The sequence below is a fragment of the Electrophorus electricus genome, chromosome 6 (assembly GCF_041902795.1).
Source record: "Electrophorus electricus isolate QZ-2024a chromosome 6, ASM4190279v1, whole genome shotgun sequence".
Classification (NCBI taxonomy): domain Eukaryota; kingdom Metazoa; phylum Chordata; class Actinopteri; order Gymnotiformes; family Gymnotidae; genus Electrophorus; species Electrophorus electricus.
The window spans coordinates 29,122,116-29,147,905 of NC_137502.1; the positions used below are offsets into that span (position 1 = coordinate 29,122,116).

The 25,790-nt window shown below is 42.5% G+C and overlaps 2 protein-coding genes across 4 annotated transcripts; one reads left to right on the forward strand and one right to left on the reverse strand.

The window, feature by feature from the left end:
• Window positions 1-2,099: 2,099 nt before the first annotated feature.
• Window positions 2,100-10,698, reverse strand: lin28ab (lin-28 homolog Ab). Its single transcript, XM_027009789.3, has 4 exons — window positions 10,662-10,698; window positions 9,633-9,808; window positions 4,976-5,154; window positions 2,100-2,823 (listed from the first exon to the last, which is right to left on the reverse strand). The coding sequence occupies exons 1-4, from the start codon at window positions 10,690-10,692 to the stop codon at window positions 2,607-2,609; spliced, it is 603 nt and encodes a 200-aa protein (XP_026865590.3). The 5' UTR covers window positions 10,693-10,698; the 3' UTR covers window positions 2,100-2,606.
• A 7,040-nt stretch (window positions 10,699-17,738) lies between these two features.
• maneal (mannosidase endo-alpha like) lies at window positions 17,739-25,474 on the forward strand. Of its 3 annotated transcripts, none has more exons than XM_027009750.3 (4): window positions 17,739-19,117; window positions 19,338-19,466; window positions 23,441-23,540; window positions 24,401-25,474. In XM_027009750.3, exons 1-4 carry the CDS (start codon window positions 18,610-18,612, stop codon window positions 25,035-25,037), a joined length of 1,374 nt encoding a protein of 457 aa, XP_026865551.2. In that variant the 5' UTR covers window positions 17,739-18,609; the 3' UTR covers window positions 25,038-25,474. The 3 variants fall into 3 exon arrangements, with proteins under 3 accessions (XP_026865551.2, XP_026865552.2, XP_026865553.2); XM_027009751.3 differs by having other exon boundaries at window positions 17,740-19,117; window positions 19,338-19,454; XM_027009752.3 differs by having other exon boundaries at window positions 17,740-19,117; window positions 19,338-19,447; window positions 23,464-23,540.
• Window positions 25,475-25,790: the final 316 nt, after the last annotated feature.

A 25,790-nucleotide genomic window follows, 5' to 3' on the forward strand; every position in this document is an offset into this window, starting at 1 on the left:
GGTTCACCCAAATTACTCAAATTATGTGTACCTTAACATCAAAGAGAATTTTAACAAATTTCTAACACACTGATATCTCAAGACCATCTGGACTGAGTCATAACAGTGCCATTGCAATTATATTTCAAATAAAAACAAATAGTACACACATCTCCCTAAAACACCCCCTCCCCCCCAATCATACATACATGTTCGCGCGCGCACACACACTCTCAAACCTTCTCCATATACATGGACAATGCAGTGTTTAGGTGGGTCCTCTGAATCATTGTAGAACACACTCTGTCAATGTCCACGCTGTACATTTCAACATCCTGAGGTAGACTTGTATAGACTTTGAACAAGGTATAGTTCTATGCCTTATCAAAAATAATAGAAAAAAAAAACCTAATAAAATAACCAAGAAAAGAGACAGTAAATGCTCAACTGGAATACCATCTTACCAGCAAAACAGTGACCCTCAACCGAGAAGTTTCATGGTGACTTCTGGGCCCCTGCTCCCTGCCTACAGAAGACTACTCTACTCCGCCACCAGCTACCATGCACTTTGAGAATAAAATGGTTATACAATTATGACAGCAAAGATAAGATGGCACTATAAAAGAACAATATACAATGACCAGAGTAGCTCTGGGTAGTCCTTTTGAAAGTGATTGATTTTCTAGTACAAATGTGCATGGTTTTTTTTTGTTGTTGTTTTTTTTTTTTATTCTTATTGAAGCTGTAAATCAGCCCTTGGTTGTGCCAAGGATTTCAATCCAGGATAGAAGAATGCCACTGAAACATGAATCTACAAAAATGGCAAATCATCCCAGTTCCCCACCCCTTCCAGAAAGCTTATAATTGTGATTTTCCCTGAGACAGAAACAAGCATACAGGAGGAACTCAATACCCTGACTGCAGTCATGGCACAACACAGTGGTTGAAACCATTTCTCAACATTAACTTGAAATTTTGGTCCACTGCAGGTGCCTCTTAAATTATGGTTAGTGCAGAACTTCCATTGCAATTAGTTTTGGCATTGACCAATCATAAAGACTCTAGACATTCCCCACTCCACAAGAGACTTCTACTGCAGGAACTATTGCCAAAAAAAGAAGAAAAAAAAAAGAAATGGAAAAAAAAAAAAAAAACTCAGAATTTAATAGCCCAGATACCGAAGTGACATTGTGACTGAAAGCATACAATGTTCACCAAGTTAACAAGAGTTCTAACTGAGGTAAACCTGGAAGCTACGAATAAATAATCATGTTTACAAAGATTACACTTTGTTCTTATATTAAAATCAAGGTCAGCTTCCTATGGACACCCTAGAAAAATTAAAATTGCCTCTGACAACTTGACATTCACTTTAAAACTGGAATAAAACAACCAAGGTAAACATATTTCCTACACTAGCCATGTATGTGCACAGTTTGTATGAATACAATGCACCCCCTTTTGGGAGTTTCTCTGACTGGGCCTGATTTGTTGGAACTAGAGGTACTGTATAATATAATAATTAAGCAAATGTTTATAAAAATTACCAACTCTAATATCATGGCTCTCTCCAATTAAATGATTAGTGACAGTGCAACCATCTAACTTGGATGTGGATTCTCACATGCACATCATAGCCCGAAATTCAAAAGCAAAAAAAGGAACTTCACTCTGTTTGCTTGCAGTAATTAATGCGCTACAATGCATTTTGGTATCCAGGCCCAATCTCATTCAAAAGGGGAGAGTCATACTGCACGGAGGGGTGTGGCACACACACCAGTCAACACATTCACATTCAGCTGGCCACTGGAATCAAGGTAACTAACCTCATTCACCTTAATCTTGCTGCAACATCAAAAAAAATAATAATAATAAAATAAAATAAAATAAAAAAATCAATGAGGTTTAGGTTCTTTGGCAGAAAGCTTTGATACATGCAATGTCAATACTGGCTTTATAATTCTAAAATGTAAAGGAAAAAAAAAAAAGAAAAAAAAAAAAAAAACAATTCACAAACATGGTTTACCATCCCGGCTTATTGCAATTTGTAAACATAATGGATTTTGATTGTTTCAGTACAAATGTAAGACACTTGAATAACTACAGCAGAGAATAAAAACATATATAAACAAAGTCCCCCTTATTCACAAAGCAACAAACAATAATCACTCCAAATGAATAACACTTAAAACAGATCAGCTGGTCACTCCCCTTATTGTGTGAATAGAATGGACTGTGTGGAGGAGTTGCTGAAAAATCCAGCAGGTTTCAAACATCATAGAAGGCAAGACAGAACTCAGCCAGCTTGTATTCCTTCTACAAAAAACGCCCAAAAACAAACAAACAAACAAAAAAAACCAAACAAAACAGTTACACCAGAAAAGCAGAGGATCTGAGCAATAGAAGTACATCATCTTTAGCCAAATCAAACCATTTTCAACTCTCTCTCGACATTTAACAATGACTAATTTCAACTACAACACCATGCTAAGTGAGATGACATTCATATATGTTGTTTGCAAATTAAAAATCGAGAACCTGAGGTAGTTCCAAAAGCAGCATTCCAACAAGACTTTGATTGGTGCGTGTGTTTTCCCTGACAACTATCCTATGTTCACATCCTTCATTCAATCAGAGCTCTCGGGAGGCAAGGGGGTGTGGCTCATTTCTTCGTCGCCTGATGTCGACGTGGGCTTTCCCTGAGACCCTGGTGAAGACTGCTGTGCTTTGATTGGACAGTTGGCTACCATATGAGACATGCTTTGGCAGAAATGGCACTTCTTTGGCTGAGGGGGTAGCTGGCATTCTTTGGCATGATGGTCTGGGCCGCCACAGTTATAGCACCTACAGAACAGCACGGAGAGAAGTTATGACTTTAGGCTACCACTAGAGGGCAATGCAGTGAAACTTTTGAGATCATGGACTATAATGGTCAATGCCTCTCACTGCATTTAACACCAATTCACAGCATATTTAAAAGACACAAACATTAAAACCACAATACTTAAGCGTTAGAAGCATTCTGTCTTTTTGCACCCCAAAAGTCCTTCCTGTCAGAGTGTAGGATGATGCATTGTAAACACAATACATTCACAGTACAGGTGACGCTACAATATGTATCAGAAAATTACTTTCTGAAAATAAATCGAATACTAGAGGACAAAATCCTATATATGCAATTTATGTAGCAAAATATTTGAAAGTGATAATTTTTTTTAATTTAAATTGTAGCTCACATGAGATGAAGAATCAAATTGCTTTGTAGTCCTCAAATTAACCAGTTTATGCTCACAGAGCCAGTCTTCCACATGGAGGTAGCCATGTTTAAGATAGATTTATTACAGAATCTCTGAAGCATCCAGGCCATAAGGTATGAACATAATGGCCATTTCATAATGTGATAAAGAATCACTGGAAAAAAATAATTACTTATTTCTCCTTTAAATAAAATGTTAGTCTCTACACCACAGTACAGCTACATATTTAATTCCAGTCATAAATGTCTATATAATAATATAGTCCCCCTGTCCCCCCCCTCTAAGCCATAATTCCTTCCTCCCACCCCCACAAACAAATCCACCCACACACATCTAACCCCACCCCCCCTCCCCCAGCTATTGATCTGCGAGAGCATGGCCAGGCGCTCAGAGCCAGAGGAGGGAGAGGGGAATCTCTTTGGCCCTTTGTTTCAATACAGCGCTGCGACCTTTGAACTCTGACCCCTGCTCTCCAACACCCCACCCCCTCCTAACACTGCTTGCTCATGCCACAGCCTGGGGTTGCCATGGCAACGGTCACCTATGACCCTCTGCAGGCATCTGCATCTGTTATTAATTAAAATGGACAGGATTCAATCCTTCATCGGGACCCACTCTCACGACAACTGTGTGTCAGTGCCTCCCAGCAGGCAAAGGTACACACATGGAACAGCCTTCCACCACCCCCTCAAAAAAAAAAAAAAAAAAAAAACAAAAAGCAGGCATGATTATGAAAGTTCAGTGGCGGGTGTGTTCACAAGCATCAGGGTGTTCCGCTAATTACTGGAAGAGGCACAAAGCAGGATGTAATGATCAAATCAAATTCACTTCTTCCTTTACACAGGCATAAGTTGCTTAAACAAGATTGTCTGAAATATGAACGGTGAAAAAAAAATGAAGGAAACAAACAAACAAACATATGCAAAAAACTTAATCAACTGCCTGTCTGTTTCAGTGTATCCATGGAGACAAGCTAAAATTAGATCAGATTCACAAGCATGCGATCTTCCCAAGCCTCCAGATTTCCTCATCAAGCTCCCGGTTGACATGGCAGTGGTAGTCAGTCAATACTGTTTCCCAATGAAAACAACAACAACAACAACAACATCAGCTACCTCAGTCCATGCGAAGCTTCTCCAACTGCACGACTTCTCAGATCAAGCTAGCACGCACGTGCACTCACGCGCCCCCCACCTTCCACACTGACGACACCCGCTCTAGGAGGGCTCTGGCTATCAGTAACCTGAGGCCCAGCCCCTTTTGTGACAGCTACACCACAGCCAGAGGTTGGGGGCAGTGGTCTTGGTGTGAGTCAGTAGCTCTGCAGGGTTAACTCCCAATCCCTGAGACTTTAACCAACCTATTGATCCGGGTCAAGTCGTCATCACCCTAGCGGGGGAGGGGGGTACAAAGGCACCCGAGATGTGCTTGCCATCTTCCATGGGTAAACATCATGAGTCATGCCACATTGGAACTCTTTTTCTGACTGTTCAACTTAACATCAAAGCAGAGGTATGGGGCCAGATAACAAATCACATCTGCATGTCCAATCGGATTTCAGAAATGGAGTGCAAAGCTGTTGAGAACCATCAGTGGTGGGGTTAAAACAGCACAAACGTGTGTGTGGGACAGGTCAGCGCTGGTCATAGGAAGTGAAAGTAGGAAAGAAAAAAAAAAAAAAGTCAAAATGCTCCTACATAAGGCACTCTGCTAAGACTCTGCTAGTGACAGCCACTCACCGGTCCCCTTTAGAACGTCGCTTCTGCGTGCCTTTGGGTCTCTTCTCGCTGCCCACGCATGGTGCCCCGCCAGGCCCCGTCACCCGAAGCGACTCCAGGCCCTTGGAGGACTTCTTGAAGGTGAACTCCACTGGCTCACCCTCTTTGAGACTACGAAAGCCGTCCATGTGGAGCTTGCTCTGTGAGGAAAGAGAAACGCTTAGGGATTACTGTCGTTCAGCTCGCTCCAACAAATCACAATGCTTGTTATTGTGCATGTGCGCGCATGTATATATATTATATATATATATATATATATATAAAAAATTTAAAAACATGCACACACACACACACACACACACACACACACACACACACACACACACACACACACACACACACACACACACAGTTCTTCATAACCTGCAAATACAAAAAGTACTTTTAACACTATAGCCACCCAGCTTTTAACTACCCTATAAATACTTCATCAGCACATTATTTAAATAGCACTCACTTCTTTATTCACTCACAGTTATCAGAGAGTGCTGAGAGATTACTTTATCACTACTTTAAAAGTGAAGCAAAGAATGAAAGGACTAAAGGCATCTTACCAGATGTGCTTGTTCCCAGTAGTGGGAATGCACGACTGATATGCATCAACTCCTGGAGCTCACACACACACACCCACACACACACACACACACACGCAACTGACTAAAAATGACTTACAATTTAAATCTACAAAACTGGAACAATTAAACTTGATAAAAGTTTTTCAAGGGAGATGCAAGATTTAAGCTTAAACTGTGAGAGGACTCAAATTTGCCATGTCTATTAAGATTTAATACAGCAAAAATATTTACAATGAGAATTTTGTACTGAGCTATGTGGCTGAGAGCATGGAAATCCATGCAATATGCGGGGTCTTATCTACTCGGATTAGAAAGGTTTTTGCAAATATTTATATTTTGCCCAAACACCACATTCTTAAATGGAGTCAAGGCATTTCAGACTGGGATGCAAATAATGAAATGCTAGTTAGGACCCCCTGTAGATTAACTGCTTCAACTCATCATAAGCCAAGGCAGAGTGAGTGAATCTTTACAAAGCAATCAAAATTACTTTACAAAAATAATTTATTTTCCATGTCGCCTTGATTACAATCAAGAATCAGTTATTGCCCTTAATATTCAAATCAAATTTGAATATTCAGATAGGTCCACACAAAATTATCTTTATAAGTGGCCTGAATTCTACCCCTTTGAAATGTGTTTTGTAAACATATTTAAAAAATACAAATTAATAAACTGGAAGACCAGCATTCAGCATCTTCCTTCTTCATACCTCCCACAGTCTTTAACCAAGTTAAGGGCAAACCATTTACCAGAGTCACTGGATGGCAATACATTAAGAACGTTATTACTACAAAATCCTATTTCGGCAGGTCCTGGTTAAAAACATTTTACATTTGGTCAAATTCCAGTCTGTGCTGGATTTTCCAAAACACCACTATCCCCAACACTTCATTTCATACATCACTCCCCTTACATATTACTAATTATCTGAACCCAAAAATTGCCTCTAGCCTAGACTTAGATGGCATGGGACCCAGTGGAAAATGCTGGAAATCTGCAAAATATCTCCATCTTGCAGGATCTCACACTGACCACCAGTGGCAGGGGGATATAGGAGAGGTTGGGGGGGTGCATTCCTGGGATGATTGCTCTACGGGAGCGTGGAGAGAAGAGGGAGCCTACGCTGAAAACAAACACCTGGAATCTCTGCTTAATAAACATCCTTTGAAGGACCAGTGGAGACTACAGGTCCTGGGAATGTGCAAAGTGAGGGGAGTGGGGGGTTGCTTCCCCTACTCTGACTTCTCTCAAATTTTGGAGTTCTCCTCAGCAAAGTGGCTAATAGAAGCTGGGGCTTCACCAATAACAGCAGGTTAAATAATGATCTCTTTAGGAAAAAAAAAAAAAAGTGCTTTTTGTTTAATTACTAAATAATACCAAGTTTCTCTCAGTCATGCATATCCAAACTCATAAGATAACCAACATGGTTACTACATAATCACACTTTTCCTATTTATTTATTTATTTATTTATTTATTTATTTATTTATTTAAATGAGATCAAGTTGACTTGGGCATTCCCACCCAGTATCTCATTGGAGGGTGGGCCATTTTACGACCCTCACATGCCGTCAGGCTTAACCCGGACACCTCTCTCACAAGGCGGGGGTGGCAGTCCGATGGGGCAGGGGGTGTCTTTTGAAGTGAGGGCAGTGGGAAAGGAATTCCCTCCTGATTGCCTGACAACCTCTACATTCCTCCATCCCCAACCCCCCAGTAAGGCTTCCTGGAACCATCCCTCCAGCCCCTGACCTTTTCCACCACTAACCCCCCCACCCCCACCTCCACCCCTTTAACTATGGAGGACTTTTTTTATGAATGAGCCCAGCTAACGAGACCTCTCCCTCCACACACACACCCCCCCTCGTCCCTCCTAAATCCTCCCCCCCATTATAGTATCTGCCTTGTTTCCTTCCTCTTGTTCTCCCCCTCTCTGCGCTCTCCATTTCTCAATATCTCCTTCTCTTCCTCGCCCCCCCCCCCCCCCCCCACACACACACACACACACACACACACACACTCTTCATTCACCGCTCAGTAACAGATCACAGCCGGCAGGATTTCCTCTATCTGCCGCAACAATGGCACGCATTGTCCCCCAAAAGGAGCAGGTCCCCTGCATGGAGAGCCACGCTCTGAGTATGATCAATAATCATCCTGCCAGCACCGTGAGAACGCCTGCCCCGATGAGCTCGAAAAGCTACTTCCTGAAAATGCCCAAGCTTTCTCCTCAGAGCACCACCAAGCTGAACCTCTCCAATCCAGACCTTTCTGGAGGAGGGCGGGTTAACGGCCAGCGACAAGCTGTCAATCTGTGGGTGACGACAGGCAATTGGTTTGATGCAGCCACGGGTCCTCAATGCATATGCTGATTTACACTGGATGGAAACAAAGGCTCAATGGACAGCCAGTACATGGACCCGTGGGGCAGCAGTGGAGGGGAACATTTCAAATGGGCTGTGTCCTTTTCACATGCATACGACCCAGTGCAAAAGATGAGGGAGGCTATTTCACAGAAGGGCAAAATAAAATTCTTCTGAGAGGAAAAAACAAAAAAAACAAAACTTAAAAACAGCTAGAAATTGAGAGACTTCTCTTTTATAAATACAGCTCAGGCCCAATCTAAAAAACTAATTCCATTTAAATAAATAAATAAATAAATAAATAAATAGATAGATAGATAGATAGATAGATAGATAAATAAATAAAAACCTCTCAAACCCAACAGTAGATTGTCTTCAGTAACCCACCTGAGATAGGAATTGTGTATAGTGCCTGTCCAATTTTCATGCTTCACTTTAATGGTATAGTCTGGAGTGAAAAGAATGAGCCCTATAGGCTGTGGGGTGCAAACAGCCCTCTTTATCCATGTTAAGCCTCATCACTATACAATCAGCCTCCTAGGCAGCCTCTGTGGATGTAACCGAAGACGTCTCACTCCGAAAAAGGAAGATATCACCTGACAGTGTGTAGGGCCATTCGCTTGTGATCTTCTAATCTCAGTGCAATTTTACACAGCAGCCGGGAGTCAGCGAGCAGTGGTTCATTTGGTCATATACGACAGTCGAGCCACACGGAGAGTAGCTGGTCCTCCTTGACTAGGGGGTGTTTAATTATTAGTGATTTTAAGGGCAAATCTGGCGAAGTACCAAGGAGAAGCCCTTAATCGAAATGGTAATGCAGCTCAACCCTTCATCCAATCACCGCAAAACCTTCAGCTAAAAGACCACAAAGCACTGCTGATTTATAGCTCACTAGGTAAACAAGGTGAACATATTTGTTCTGTTAATGAAGACTTTAAAAAAAAATATTTTAGCCCGGTCCTTCACATGAGCATCATCATGGCTGGTAAAGAGAATACAAAGACAAATGCTAAGTCCACAGTCACTTTTGGACCATCAATGACTGATGCCGTCCCGTGCTCATATAACGAAGAGAAGAAAAATAAAAGCGCGTGCATAAACAGTTGGAAAACACCAAACACCAGGAAACGCGGGCGTACCTCTTCAGGTCTGAATCAACATTTGCAGTAATGTATAAACTTTCACAGAATTCGACAGCTGTGTGTAAAGGATTTCTCACTTAAATCGAAACGGACTTGTGCACTAGCAGAAACTAAAAAATAATAATAACGTTCCATGTGGATATACACGTGAACAGTCCATGACTGCTTTTGAAATCCATTAAAAATGAAACCTAGGCAAGGTTTATCTAGGCGTATATGCATTATTCCCGAATCAGGTTCTTGCAACAAATTACTAAGAATTATTTTTTAAGTCCCATGCAAATGTTATTGAATGCTACAAGACTGATGATCAATTATGTAGAACGCGGTGAAATCGGTGCGTGGTTATTTGAAACTGCGTTATTTTTGCAGGGAAAAAAAACATTCCTGAAAATTCCTTAAACAAAAGTTATTTTTAAAAATATTATTCTTCTGTGCAAAAGCATGTGTTTGTCGAGCACCATGTGAATTCTAGAGGGCCTTGCAAACGCGAAATACCAACACGCCAATCTTCTGCGTCGATATATCGAACTTACCTGATGGACGAAGACATCAACGGACGACTCCAAAGGAGTACCTTCTCTGTTAGTCATGGACAGAAATCCAAACCCCATCCGCACGTTAAACCATTTGCAAACCCCGGTACCGTAAAAGAAACCGGTCTCTTCCTCAGAGCTCGGCGCTTCCTCCTCTTCAGTCTTTACACATCCCCCTTCAGAAAAAAAGGACGCAACAATTTAAATTGTAGCAGAAGGGTGTAAGTCATGTTTTCCATCTGAATGTTAAACGAACATAATAGCATCTTAATCATCAGGCGAACATTATCGGACATCTTACGATGATGTTTCTCGGAATTACCGGTCCGGTTCGACATGGAGTTGACTCTCAATGTACTGTGCGAGTCTGACATTTACGAATAATGCGAGCAAGAGGCTTTGGAAGCGTTGCCCGATATATTTAAATCCTGCCTGTGTACATAAACAAGCATTTACTTCTTCCTTACTTTTTAAATTAAATCTTATGCGGAACATTCCAATTTTCCCCTTTGTAGGCAAACAAACATGGAGGCGCATCATAAATGTTAGTCCAGTAAATAGCCTACACAGAAAAACGATATATTAAAAATAATGCTCTTATAGTTATATTTGTAGTAGTATTAATTATTGCAGCACATAAATAACAATGCATTTTCTACATGAAATCCTAGAAAAAAAAGTTGTTTATAATGTACAAATAGGCTTCTGTTTAGCAACAGGCTATTTGGCGCTTTCCCATCCTAAACGCAAACTCCTTCAACTGCAATTAGCCCATCAATAGACTAGTAGCCCAACATCGCGTGTATACATATAAACATGTAACGAATTCTTAGATCCAGCCAACAATTTTATGATGGGGCTTTTTTATTTTTGGTTTGTTTTTTGCAACTCACTCGCCGGTGACAGAGAGAGAATGAGACAAGAACAAATATTTTTAAAGTTGTTAAATAAATTGTGCTACAGCCTCATTTCTTTATACAACATAATTCTGAAGTAGTTAGCCACTACTGAAATTGCATATTAGCTCACCTGTATAATACTCATCATACACTGATCCCATTTCGCCCATTTCAAATTAAATTCCAAAATTTCCGTGGCCGCCACTCTTCTTCGCCCTCAGAGCCCCTTCAGAAATATGCCTTTCCCCCACACAAATTGTTTAGAACCTTAAAACATTCCATTCCAACTGACCACCAGTGGAAACGAAGAAACAAAAGGCGTTGGGGACATTTTACACCCAACAGCGTGAAAGTTAGAGGGGCTTGTGGGAAGCTCTTTAAGAAAAGAACCCCCAAATCTGAAAGACAATGAAGCAAACCCAGCCCACCCAGCCCCATTTTATTTCCTCCTCCAAAAGAGGCATCTCGGAAGCCCCCCCCCCCCCCAGAAGATGACCAAGACCATACCTTCAGCCATGGTTTATGATATCCACAGTATCTTGAGCTTCGTCTTAATCCAGATCAAAGCAAAATATATGTTCGTCAGTAATCCTCTTTGGGTGGGTCAAGTAATATAGGTAACATTTCTCGCACAATAGCCTACTGCAAGTCCTAACCCTAATCACCTCAGCAACCTCCCCCACCTTTTCGGTCAAGTCCACGTGATGCTGAATTGCAATCATTTAGCTGATAAATTGCGCATTCCATGGTGATAGGAGTGATAGGTCCCATATTCGGCAGCTGGCCAATCGGAGTTGGAGAACACCTACCTAAACTATCAGGGCCTTGGGGATATACCCATGACTCCTCCCCGCCCTCTTCTGGGACAGTATTAAATGACCCTCGGCCCCCCACCCCCCGCAAAGCGGAGTGTCTTTCGGTGTGGGTGGACACTCGGACAGTGCCTGCACGACCCTAGTAAAAGCACACCCGTGTACGAACCGGCGCCAAAAGATTGTTGAATTAAACCAGCATTTTCAATTGTAAACCTGTCTTACTAAGTCCTAAAGCAGGCCATTTTCTTTAAATTATACCTTTTACTTATTTTTTAATCGGTGCTTCGGCTCATTCTGAACTCATTTAAGAGACATCATTTTTAACGCTATACTGGACTATTGAAATGCGTGCAGTTTCTAACACGATAAATATACAAGCACAGCCACTGGACTGTGCAAAGAAGTATATAAAGATATAGGATAAAACAAATACAAAAAGAAGCCCACAACCATAACGAGACCAAAGTTCTGTAATAACCACAAGTTGTTTAGGCTTCAGTCAGTCAAAAATATATGTATGAATTCAGTTCCGTTTACCTATAACCCAAATAAGTCAGTATCAGCTTTCCAAATCAATTTCTATATTCTGCCGAATATCGACCGTACAGCCTCTACTGCGGTCTTGTGTGGGGTTGTGTGTATGCGAAGGGAGTATAAAAGCCTCAGAGTTGACCACTCCTCCCGCAAATCGCTGAGGGATACGAGCAATGAGTGTTAAATTATAGAACAACCTGCTCCTTGGTTGTTCGCTTTGATAAGTATGAAGTGTCACAAACAAATAGCTTCTCTCTATAACGTGACATACGGGGCCACTTTGTGGGGAAAAATTAAACATGCATTTTCCTGTAACTCCATGATTACAGTGGTCATTTTAATTTAGTGCATTTCTCTCGTCATTTTACAAAGCAATGTTTAAAATGCAAAGACAATAAAAAGCAAATGTGTATTTTAAAATAGTTTTAATCACATATGAATTAAGCACAGTATTTCCAAGAGATATACTATAACCTTCATATGTTCACAGCCGATTTTATTTTTTTCATCACTGTTTAAACCTTGGACAAAGTACAAATTTAATCTTCAAATATTTTGGTATTATTTATTCGTCAAATGTTCCACAATATGCGGAAAAACTCAACACTTACCTAGGTACATGAGAAGCTACTCACAAGAAATCCCCAAGACGAGATATACCCGATTGCCCAGCTTCATCAAATGTTATTCATTTGCTTTTATATCGCGTCAGTGTGAGTTCACCGACAGCACCGTTCTGCTCAGAAGACATTTTTATACTGCGCTAACTGTGTGTAAATTCATTAACAGCAATGAGTCAGGGCGCACAGAGACTACAGCTTCCTCGAGTCTTTATAAGAATCCTATTGAACGCGTTTAAAGTTTACAGGTGGCAGCCATCTCTTTCTTACGAGGATGACCTAACGCATCTGTCTCATAAGCACAATTAAGATAGCATCCCATTTCCTATTAATCATTCATGCCGGATTCCCGGTTGTTATTAATCACCATCCCAAACTTACTACTTAAAGGATTCAGGTTGCTGACTCATTCATTAGCGCACCTGTCGTGGTGACGAGTTACAAATACGCGGTCTCGGCCGAGCAAGCCAAGCCAGGCAAGGCATTACGCATAGGGATTGGGTGGTCGTATGACACACATAATGTGGTTTTCAGGAAAGGACCAGTCAGTTCCTAATCGTCTTCCCTTTCCCCAAAGTTCCTTTGTCTCTTTATGGTTTGAAAGGATGATTTTTACTGGCCATATATGCAGTGTAAGAATAGCTTTTTTTCTTCTATTTACATGCTGTAATGGGTTACACTAGACCTATGGAAGAATAGAATAAGCCTCAAATGTTTAATGAGTGGGGAGTAAAGCACTAATTAGGCTATAGTTAGGACTAAACTAGCTAATGAAAAAAGCAGCACAAATTACAATAGGACTGTGTGTAACAGTATGGTAAACTGAGACATCAACTATGGTTAATATTTTTGTGAAGTCCATACTGTATGGTGGTGTCCAAGACCCGGTGATCTACCACTCCACATAGTTTAGTTCTAACCCTAATCTAGTGCACCTGGCTCTAATATGGAGATGTTACTGAAGTACTTGATCAATTGTTTCAGGTGTGTTAGATTAGGATTGAAACTAAATTATGCAGGGCGGTAGGTCAGCAGGACTGGACTTGCTGCTGTAGAAATGTGACCCAGCCTACTTCACACAATGGAATAAATCACACTGTAGAATGTGTCGGCTTGAAGGTCAATGGCATGTTCTAATCCCCCTCATGTTTTCACTACTTTCACTACCTACAGAATTAAACCTATTTGGTTTTTTGCTGTTGTTGTTGTTTACCCTTTATTCCTTTCCCATTTAATACTTTTATTTGACCTCAGTGTCCTCATGGTTAGTTATGGCCCTGGCCGGGTGGTTTGAATGTCATTTGCTTTTTCTCCAAAATGGCTTCTTGTCATAACAAACAAACAAACAGGCCTTATACACATTTATCTGTAAAAACATTATTAATTTGTGTTAATACGTGTGTGTGCACGTAGACAAAGCTGAATTAAAAAATTTAGAGACAATCCTGTGCAAATGTGTGTGCCTGATTCTGGGTCAGTGATCTCTTGAGTTGGAGAGGGACCAGAGAGTGTCCGAGTTTAAAAAGCACTGCTGAGTGATCACTCAAAGTTGGCAAATGTTTGCTAGTCCCCAGCCCTCCTCCAGTCCCCCAGGAAGCTAACCCCCCCTGCTGTACGCACTTCAGGAACACTGCAGCATGTTCTGGCCACTGTAGCTGTTTACTGGGCTGCCTGGTTAATGCTCAGCAGCACGTGCTTGTACTTTGTTCACATTTTTGACCTTTTGGGTCAAGGATTCTTGAGAATGACCCACATTGTCTTTACATAAAAGTCTGCTGGCACATATAAAATCTCTCCTGTAAGTCATAAAGCACTCCCGTCTTAGACTTTCGAGCTTGTGCACAGAGCAGTCTAACTGGACTTTCCTTCAGTGATTGACTCATAGCATAATTTCAGAAACCCAAAGCGCCTACGTATGTTGCTGTCCAGTGATTACGCCAGCAGCTGGTTGCATTTGTATGCTTTGTTCTGAGTCAAATCAGTCAATTGAAGAATTACTATGGAGATCACCATGGAGACGAATTGCCCTCACCCCCATCAGCAACTAAAGGGGCAGGCCTTGATGTGACCCATGTCAGTCAGAGGTGCCTGAGGACAATGGTCTGGCACGTGGTCGCAACACTCCAGAAAGCATCACTCTCTCATTCTTAGAGGCACACACACAAAACCTATTCTATGCGTCCTGTGTTGTCTATATTTCATTTGCTTTATAAAAAGATTTTTCTTGTCTAGTACCACAGCTGCCTATTTATGCATGATGACCTCCCTTTGACATTATGTGAATATTTTTAGACAAACATAAATACACTTTCCTAACTTATTGTGTAAAACATAATGCTTGCTGTAATAAACCAAGATAGCTAGCTTTCTTCCTGATACCTGCACTCACTTCTTCAGCAATGGATGTGCAAAGCTTTGACAATGGGCTGAGCATTGAGCAGGCATCTCTAAAGGGAATCGGGTCAGCTCTGTGCATTCCCAAGGTCCCTGTGGAATCAGTAATCAATAATTAAAATACTGGTGTGAAACGCTCTGAGCTGAAAGTTATAAGCAACAGAATGTGTCACTCTTCATTTTTCCTAGGGATCCAGCTGTAGGATAAGACCTGCCATGCTTGAAAGAATATTCCCTTTGCTATTTGTTACAATCATAGTATATGATGACAAAAATATGTATTGGGATTGAGGAAGAAAGACATAGAGACAGAGAGAGAGATTTGGCCACACAGACACACATGCAATGATAGACAAAGGAACAAAGAAAGATGCAGAAAAAGACTAAAACAATGAGCAACAATACAAGATTAGAGAGCAATGTCTAAAAATATAAAAATAGTTTCAGCACCTTGGACAGCTCTACCATACGCTTTGACGAAGCCCAGGCTATATCAATGGAACAATTGCTGCTGACATTCAGTGCATGACATTTCAAATTTATACAAAAGCAAATCTCATATCACATAGGTCAGATGCTGTAAAGCATTTTACATAGCTTTTACGAATAAACTGCTTTGTCTCCACAGACTACAGAGTTAATTATTTTTGTTAAATATTTGTTTCTTCTGAAATCCAAATAAAAATATGCCAGTCATCTTTATTGATCTATACATATTTGTGTAAAAGAAAATATTTTTCTCCATATAGTGCAGCTCTCTCCAGAAGGCTTTAGCTGTCTAATAGAGACTGCAGAAGACGGCTCCACTCCGTCAATCTGATACAGCAGGCATAGCTTCTGTGTCATATTGATCAGTTAGATTTATAATTTTCCCAGAACACTGAATTGTTGGTAACCTTTTGATTAAAAAAGAGAAAGAAAGAAAGAAAGAAAGAAAGAAAGAAAGAAAGAAATACCCTTAGTCACAAACTGAACTGAAATTTATTGCTGTTTTGTTTTAGATTTAGGCCTGATTTCACTGCAGAGAACTCTTTATACCAAATGCCATTGCCCCCTGGTGGTAGTACTAAAACATAGCTTTATCAGTGTGGCAAGAAAGGTTAAAGCTAAAATGGTCATAGGTATATAAAGAAAGAAAGGGGAAATAATTATGACCAAACAAAACACACAATCATATTCTTAAGCCTAACTTTTCTTGGCCAATATAAACTGGTGGTAAGACAAATGCAAGGTCAGATACCCATGTATAACTGGAATGCTTATGTAGCATTATGACCAATTTCAGAGGTTTGATAGATATTTGTCAGAATGTGTACACTGGCAGATAAGACCAGAATCAGACTCCAGAAGCTTTGTCTTTGGCTTTGGGAAAAGATCAAGAGAATATGCTTGTTACAACTTGAATATGTGTAATGCAGAATAACAGCCTTGCATATGAGTCAGCATGTGAGTGTGATTCAGTTATGATGCTGAGTGGTTATAAACAGACTCCAAAAAAAATAAAAATAAAAAAAAAATCCTTGCTTTGTGTTCCCACTAGATGTCCCCATATGACAGTCAGTGCAATAGAGAATGACTTCAGGCCACTTTTAGTATAAAAAAACAACCAATAAGTATTATGTAATGTGCTAAATGCATGTCTGTGAGTGCAGACATGTGCCAAGGAAAATAATAATTTCTTAATTCATTCATTCATTCATTAGACAAGAACATCCCAAGCAAATGTCTGTAAACATCTACAAAAAATATACAGCTGTGCTCAAGTAAAACATTCCATAAGCAAAATTCTTTCTGCTTCTTTGTGTGTGTGTGTGTGTGTGTGTGTGTGTGTGTGTGTGTGTGTGTGTGTGTGTGTGTGTCTCAGTAACTATATTTTAACCAAAACCAAACCGATTCCCTGTAAATTTAAACCATTCAAAGCTGGAATCCTTTCACATTAAGCTGCAATTATGGGTTCCAAAGCTATCTCTCAGTAAAGCAAATTCACCATGATTAACACCCCCATGAGTCTAATTCCCTCTGTGCTTATCCCATAAAATGTAGGAGGGCCAGGATGGTGAGTTTAGCTGATAATGTTTAAATGTGAAAAATCTCTGTGGATGGCCAGCTTACCCGTGGGTTGTCGGTGAAAGTCAACCAGATTTGTTTTCCTTTTTTCTAGTAGGCCTTTATTATTACACATCTATACTAAGATGTAGTTAGGGGCGTGGAGAGTAATGGGTCAGGGGCTGTCACTAGCAAAAGATTTATCACTATTTATGATCCAATGTAGAAAGGAATAAACCCATTTACTCCCATTGAACTGCATATACTCGTAGCACAGCGTGTGGGGGATAATTGTCTATACAATCTTTTGCAATTGTTGAAACACTATTAAAATTGGAGTAATAACTAATAAAGTGGAAATTTAGTTGAAGTGTTAGTTATGGGAAATTTGTACACGTTTACCTAAGGAATATTTACAAATATCTTTGAATTTGGATATACCTTCCCTTCCATGTGGTCAGAATAAAAGGTACTTGTAGAGTACAAGACTCAGTATAGACAATCAAATGACTTGTGAGTACTGACAACAGTACATAACTTAACGTCTTTCTATACAACGTAGGCTAGTCGTGCATGCTTCTTGTCAGGTTTGCTTTGTGGTGAGGCTAGTTTAGAATGAAATACTCATACCCAGAATTATTCGTAGACATATTTATGAGGTCCAGATTTACTTGTACTTGAAACTAGCATGTGCTAAACTGTTTAAAACCCGTTTCCAGATTTCCATAAAGGATCCTATGCGCGTTCGCGCCGCTCTGTCGCGCGCGTCTCACAACGGACAGCCGGATGTGGCTCCTCCTTCCAGTAACAAGAATATGATTTACGAGAGCTTCGGTGACTGCCACGCCGGGGTAGAAACACGCAAATCCTACGATACTTTTTAGACGCGGCAGCTGGACTCGATGTGGCCTGATCGATCTGGTTTATTTGCACCAGCATGGGTGGATTAAAAATGCCTGCGTGCGGGAGAGGATGAGAGGCGAGAGCGCCGACGGGATGCTTTTAATCGAGGAAACCAGACCGAACAATGGTGACGAATGTGCTGGATCATGTGATGAGTTAACGACCGCACGACCAGTCTGAAGATGTGACACAGCGCACGGCGATTGAGAGAAGCCCGGACATCGCGTGGAGGCCAACATCTGCGAACTGATATTGCAGAAGAGCGCATTTAACGGGCGAGCAGCTAACCGTGGGCTAGTTCGGTGAAACGGTGCACTAGAAGACGGAGTATCTTAGATGAGCTTTCTTAACAGTAAAAACCATAGAGCATTTCCACGGGATTTGAGTAAATGCAACAAACATCTGATGAGTTGCACGAATGTCTTGTAGCGAGACCGTTGTCTGTTGACGGAACTGTTTGAAAGGCTAAATGTATTGGTGTTGTTTTAATTTTTAAGCATAGCGTATGAATATGAACCAAGACAGACGTGAAGTTTTTTTTTCCATCGGTTAAAAACTTTTGTTAAAGGTGGACGAGAAGATCTTTAATATGTCCTGTCACAAGAACCCATATTCTACCTATCAGGGATGAGCAATGGATGATTATGTTTCTGCTGATCGTGTGGATTGTACAAATATAAAAAGCGATGAACGCACATAACACACGCTGAGTACTTAGGAGACACTATCTTACGTGGTTTTCTTTTCAGGACCATAGACAACGACAATGACCAGACTGCGCAAGAAAGCGTGTGTTGCACTTTTCCTGTTCACGCTGTTTATCTTCGGCACGATGATGGGCTTACGGAGCCTCAAACCCTCCGACGGCTTCTCGGACCTCGCGCCGGGAATGGAACTCATGCCATTCGTCGGCGCGAGGGTTGACAGACGACCGGTGCCTAACGACGTCGTTGCATCGGCCGGTCAAGCTCTCGGTGCAAGCGACACTAAGATAGTCTTTTCAAACTCTGGCCACGAACACAACATTTTCTACGACATTCACATTTTCTATTACTTGTGGTATGGTACGCCTCAAATGGACAGAGGTTACATACACTGGGACCATGTATTAGTCCCTCACTGGGACCCCAAAATAGCTGCCAGTCACCCCAAAGGAAGGCACAGTCCCCCAGAAGACATCGCTTCCAGCTTCTACCCGGAGCTTGGACCGTACAGCTCCAGGAATCCGAGCGTTCTTGAATCGCACATGGAGCAAATCGAATCTAGTGCTGCAGGTGTGCAGCTAGTTATAATTTCCGATATATATTCGTGTTGGCGAGTTATTTGTAATATATATATATATATAATCTAAATTTATTTTTTTCTTTGGCAAGTGTAGGTACAACATGTAAGAGGGAGGGGGGAAAAAAAACAAAAGTTCAAATGGAGAGTAAACTGATTAAAACAGCGAGAGGTTTGCAGCTATACACGCCTGTTGTGTTTTTGGGACACTAGGTGTGGTGGTACTGTCCTGGTACCCACCTGGTGTGGCAGATGAACATGGAGAACCCACCGAGGACCTAGTGCCTGCTGTTATGGATGCTGCCCACAGGCATCGTATCAAGGTAACTGGTGAGAGATATGGTGAGCTTTTTTTACTCAATGCTTTCTTTCTGTTCTAGCATCTGAAAAATACACTTTAAGAACATATGTGTTTTCATTATTGTGTTTACATTAGTGTACATTAATGTGTTTACATACACAGCTTTGCATGTATTGTTATAGGATTTGTCTCTTAACCCTTATCGCTGGTGGATTTAGTGAAGCACAATTAGTTTATCGCAGTGGATTTTGTTAAGCACAGTTAAATCTGTTAGTGAATGCAGTACATTCCATTAGATAATGATATGTTCACTTTAACACTGCTGCTTCAAATCATGATAACATAAGGTGATGTCTGGTATGACCAAATTCCTGCTCATCAAACCTCCCTTAGTTCTGTGTTTGGCATTTGCGAAGTTGCCAAGTGCTGTGGCGGGCAGAAGGCTAAATGATGCAGAGTGTGGAACAACCACAAATTAATCGGCTCCAATGACAGAGCAAGAGAGTAGTGCACAGCTCTTCACAGCTCTTAACCCTCTAGATGCTGCTCCTTGCGGGGCTGTGTCCTAGGGCCGAGCTGTGCGTGCGTGTGTGTGGCGTTGAGCCCTCCAGAAGCCTGATTCTTTCCTCCCATCGGTCCTTCATGTGCCGCTCGATATTCTCGACGTGGCGTTCAGTGTTTAGTGGCAGACGGGTGGTTCTGTGATGTTTTCCTCGCTTCAGGGACACACACACTCATCCGGACGAATAGGTTACGTCTGTGGCATGGAATACATGGGGAGAGGGGTCACGAGTCATGTGCTTGGCCTCTGTGGGGAACGATGAGAAGTGTGTGAACAGTCGCACGACTCATTTCTCTCAGCACTCTCTCATTTCCTTCCGAGGGGAGTGAACAGGGGGGCAACTGGAAAGGGAGCGTGGAGCCCTGCACTCACGCAACCTCACCAACCTCACTCCTCTCATGCTTACGCCTTCGTGTCTCCGAGCCACCCGAGGAAGCCTGCTCTGTGCCCCATGCTGATTGTGAGAGGAGTGAGGTTGGTTCTCTCCTCTGAAGATCTGCCCGCGTTCGAGCGCATAAATCTAGCCGCCATTCACCGGGCTCTGAAGGACGCCCACAGGGGGCCTCTGTCAAAATACTGCACTTCTGTGCCACAGGATGTTGCTCTCGGTGGACAAACCCCTGCCTGTATGGCTTCTGAAACTGCCTGTATGGCTTTTGAAACAGTTCAAGGCAGCCTTTGCTCTCCGGTTGACAGTCTTTGGGAAATTACAACAAAGATCGAAAGAAAGGGGTAACATACAAACAACTACTGTCCTTAGCTAAAGAAGGCTTGTCATGAGCGATTAAAGGCAACCCTCCTGCTTGGTAGCCCATGGCTCTTGGCTGACTGCAGTGCCAGCTGGCTTGTTCAGAGAATAGTCATGGCGGAGAAGACAGACGTGATGGATTTCCCACCCCTATCGTTTTCGTTTCGTGGAGCCGCCAGGGCTCAGAGGCGACCGGCTGTGCCAAGTGGTCTGACCACTCGAGAGGCGCGCAGGGAGAATTGACAGCTCTAATTTTTTTACACGTCAAAGCAAAAAAGCGCAGCTCAGGGGAGTGCGGGTTGCCTGTCATGTATCATAAAACAAGCTTGCCAGCCTCCCACCTCCAGAGAGGCAGAGAGGGAGAGGGAGCAAGACAAAGAGAGATGCAGGCAGAAAAAAAACTGTCAATAAGACATGCGTGACGTCCAGCCAATGTCCCGAAACCCTTTGGATCCAGACCTTAGGGCTTTGAGGAGCAGGATGCATGGATTACCAAACCACATTAACAGCCCCCCTCCCCCCTCCCCCCACCCCTTCGGCCTCGGCACTCCTAAGGCAGCTGGTGGCAGGCGGCGAGCGCTGGGTGCCGGCGCCGAAAGCCACGTTGCCAGGGCAACGGCGTGCAAAGGCCTGGCAGCGCTGGCAGAGTGCAAAAGCGGTGGGTGGCCCGGTCTCTTGTGTCGCCACGCGAGCTCCAAAGGCTCGACGGTTGGCTGCTGCTCGCGCTGCCTCTGAGTTCAAGGAGCCGTCTCCCTTTCTCGTCAGGGGCTGCAGCACTACGAGACATTTTTTGTGTTGCTTTCATACAGAAGGCATCCCTTGTCGAGCAGTAGTCCTGGAGGGCTGTGTTATAAATGCCCTTCAGGTGTGTTACCTGTTACAGAGCTTCAAGGATTCTGTTGGCTCATTGAGGATAGGCTGGTAAATCAGATAATCTTTTACCGGTGCAAAGAGACCCTGGAAATTCTTTGTAGAATGTGTGGGGGGATTTTTTTCCATTCAATTCCAAAATGTTTTCTTGATATTAAGTGTGTGACTTTTTTGCAAACTTGACATGTTTAAGCATGTCCTCATTTCTAGTGTCCTCTAAAAATAATCTCTAGAAAAATATTAAGACTAAAAATATTAAGACGCTAATTAGCAAGACAAAAAGCTCATAATGTACATAGTTGTGAAAGCTTTTCCTCTGGCTCGCCACCCAGAACACTTTCTGATGGAGTGCTATTTTTAGGTGATGGCCCTAGATATGACTGATGGTGTCCTCCCAGCCCAGTTTGTCTAAGAGATTCTGTATGACAGGATCAATAATGAACCAAGTGCCCTGAATAACTGCTGTTCTGGAAGGACAGCAACTTCTCAGGGAAAACCACAGCCCACAAGAGCAAAAACACTTTAAATGTCCTCAGAATGGTTTTATATTTGCACACAGCTCAGCAGGTCAGACTGTACAAAGCACCGTGGATATCTTTTATAAGGGTGAACATCACAGCCTGGCTGAAATTGTGCGTGTCGTGTAGCGATGTAATGATGTACTCTTTAACTGGTAAAGCAGTTAGCAAAAATGTTGCAGCAGCTCAGTTGTTTTATTCTGCTAAAAAGGGACAGTCATGCTTAATAGATTCCTGGGTTGTCGCTCTCATTGACTATGCAAAGCAAACTGCACGGGCAGTGATAGCGATTCAGTGTGTATATGAACAGTGCATTTGAACTGTGCACAGACCAAATTATTAGGTACGTCTATCTTATAGGTGCATTTATAAGTTGTCTGTTGGCTTGCTCAGTTTATTATTCACTTCTTGTTAATGTCTGCAGGACTCACAGCTGTGAACCATTTTCAACACAGCATTAACACTCAGAGGGTAGGGTTGGTTGAGCTTGATGAGTTCATCAGCAAGCTGTACCAAAGTCGCTGGAGTTGTTGTTGTTGTTGTGACTGTCGCTAGGACTCCCGAGTGGCGTAACAGAACAGTGTTCACTCTGTCAGTGGGAGTTTGCCAGTTCGAAAAGATGTGCTTGTCATCTCGTGTCTCAGTGGAAGCACTTGCGTGCGGCACCCTCAACAGTCAGTAAGTTGTCATAGGACGGAGAGACCTAGCTAGTAGATGGATGGGAGTTTGTTTAACGACTAAAAGTGGGGAGAAAAAACGGGGGGAAAGTGAATATTACTTGTTGGATGAGAGTAATCCACCACCCAAAATTATACAGGCATCAGATGTCTGGTGGTGTAAATAGAGCATCAACGAAGATATAGAGGCTGGCTAATGCAGACTGGAAACAGTTGGGTTATAGACTGTGTACACCTACGTGGTGTTTCTAATAAAGAGGCCGATGAGGGCATGTTCATGCTTTTGAGAGAATTGTTGGTAATTTGTTGGTTGCCAGATATTCCCAAACTCTAATTAATGCAGGTTTTCTGCTCTCTGTTGGAGAGAGGCATTCTTCCAGACAACCTCAGGCATACAGGCAGATGGCTCCCTGAAGCTTCATAGCCACTCTTAAAGGCAGCAGGCACTTTCTACTGGATTTTGGCACCTCCACACTATTCCCAGTATAAGCAAACACAAAGCCTCTAAAGTTCCCAGCAGAATGCATGCAGTTGTTCTTGCTGATCTAACTTTGTTTGTCTTGCTCTCCTGAATGTTCATGCAGAGACTTGTGCAACTTGTGTGTGTAATGCTGTCTGCTCATTGGTGGAGGGGATTCAGGTCATCCTGTGCCGCATCTGCAGGTGGCGTTTCACATCCAGCCCTACCGAGGCCGGACAGACCTGAGCGTGCATGACAATGTCAAATACATCATTGACAAGTAGGTCAAACCACCTCCACTCATGGCTCATACTTCCTACAGCCATTCAGCGAGGGGGTGAAAATTGGAAAATCCCCCATCACTCACTTACAGATCAAGCACGAACAGCTCCACTTTTCATGCCGAATATCTATCAGTCTTTGAACTTCGAAGACAGGGCTCTGAAATTCTGGTTAGACTGGAGGGAAAGGAGAGAAACAGCTGTTTTAAAAAACAGCTTTTATTTGATACATAACTCATAATGCAATAGGGTGGCTTTGGGCCTGAGGTGGCTGCTGTAGGCCTTTCCAGAAAAGATCAGAGGATGAGCTGATAGGAGAAGGGGTTGCCAGGTCAGTGGCTTTTTCTACGCAAAGGATTCCCTCTCTGACAATTCTAGTTCTCCGAGAAAAGATGTGGAGAAGAGAGCAGTAACAAGCAAATCCCCTAATTAGTCATTTCACATGAGTTGTCCTTGAAGTGTTCTCCTTCCATGCAACAGTTATGCAAAGTGAAGTATGATATCTTTTGAGACCCGTGTGCTGAGTATCAAGGATTAGAGCCAGCTTCTTTGATACCCCTCTATGCATGACACCTGCCTTCAACATAATCCAAACATAAGAAGAGAGTGATGTTTAATTATTAGCATTGAGTGCACACCAACCATATTTTTAGCTTTACATGTAAGATTTATCCTGCAAATATCTGTATAAAATCAGTACACCACGCAGTATTTACAAATGAGATTTTTTAGTGGAAAATCTATGGGTGTCTGTTGTTTCTTACACCTTTACCTCTAAATCTAATACCATAGCTAACTGTAGCAATATATTAATATTATTTCAGTGTTGCTTCAATTAAGTGTTTTTCCTTGTACGCAGATATGGAAAACATGGCGCTTTCTACAGGTTCAAGTCCAGCACAGGGAAGGTCCTCCCTTTGTTCTACATCTATGACTCTTACCTGACCCCCCCAGAAGCTTGGGCAGAGCTGCTGACCTCCAGAGGCTCGCACAGCCTGCGCGGCACGCCCTACGATGGCATCTTCATTGCCCTCATCGTTGAGGAACGCCACAAGCACGATATCCTGGCCAGCGGCTTCGACGGCATGTACACATACTTCGCCTCCAACGGCTTCTCCTTTGGTTCCTCGCACCAGAACTGGAAAGCCCTCAAGGCATTCTGCGACGGCAATGGCCTGCTGTTCGTGCCAAGTGCTGGGCCCGGCTATGTGGACACAGCTGTGCGCCCGTGGAACAACCATAACACGCGGAACCGCGTGAACGGGCGCTATTATGAGACTGCCCTACAGGCAGCAATGTCAGTCAGGCCGGACGTCATCACAGTGACTTCATTTAATGAGTGGCACGAGGGCACGCAGATCGAGAGGGCTGTGCCCAAGAAGACAGTAGCCCGTCTGTATTTGGACTACAAACCCCATGAGCCTGACCTCTACCTGGAGCTCACCAGGAAGTGGGCAGAGCAGTTTAACAAGGAGAAGGAGCAGTGGCTAATGTGACTGAAAGAAACTGTTTTAAAGCACCGCATTTTAAGACACTTTCAGGTTTAAATGAGCTTGTATTCATATCTACCACTGTTCATAATTGCACCATATAAGATATAAGGAAGGAATATCAACATGTTCCGATAAATGGAATGTTTAGTTTTGTAATCAGCATGGGTACTGATTCGTTGTTCTGTCTGACCATTATCTGCTCATATGTTCGTTTCTGGACATAAGCAGGTGTAGTACATGGGGCAAATGAGGCACAGAGGAGCTGCCTTGTTATTGGACAGACTGTCTCTATCACTTTATTATGAGCTCTGGTAACGGTGTTTTGTCCTGAGGGGTGGGGGATGGTTCGCGAAGTGTTTACTGTGTTTGTTCTTGTAACCTTACATGTGCTTATTGTGACAAAACGTTTGATAAAGGAATTAAACCGCAGCAGTGTTTTATTGGCCGAAATGCGTGTTACTTTGAAAGGGCCACACCGAAAATATGAACTATTTTTGCTGGGCTTGATCAAATAAATAAATAAATAAATAGAAATATGATTAAATTTCGGCGCAATCATCCATTAAGCTGAAGTTATTCATCAAGCTGGGTTCCGACAGGTTTTGGCTGCGGTGGCGCTGCTCCTTGTCGGGTGAGTGATTGTCACTGCTGTCACAGCAGTTTGAGCGCGGCAAGGCAGCCCAAGTTGCACAAAAGAGACGCTGAAAGCCTTCATCCACTTTAGAGAGGTTGCATAACAAGGGCGCAAAGAGCACC

Bases quoted from the DNA above. Each gene is read 5' to 3' on its own strand.
- lin28ab (XM_027009789.3), bottom strand. From the start codon at position 10,692: ATGGGATCAGTGTATGATGAGTATTATACAG. The intron at 9,809-10,661 runs GTGAGCTAATAT...TTTTTTCTGAAG, and splicing joins GTATGATGAGTATTATACAG to GGGGATGTGTAAAGACTGAA. The intron at 2,824-4,975 runs GTGAGTGGCTGT...GCTGTTCTGTAG, and splicing joins CGACGTTCTAAAGGGGACCG to GTGCTATAACTGTGGCGGCC.
- maneal (XM_027009750.3), top strand. From the start codon at position 18,610: ATGACCAGACTGCGCAAGAAAGCGTGTGTTGCACTTTTCCTGTTCACG. The intron at 19,118-19,337 runs GTGTGCAGCTAG...TTGGGACACTAG, and splicing joins AATCGAATCTAGTGCTGCAG to GTGTGGTGGTACTGTCCTGG. The intron at 19,467-23,440 runs GTGAGCTTTTTT...GAGGGGATTCAG, and splicing joins GGTAACTGGTGAGAGATATG to GTCATCCTGTGCCGCATCTG.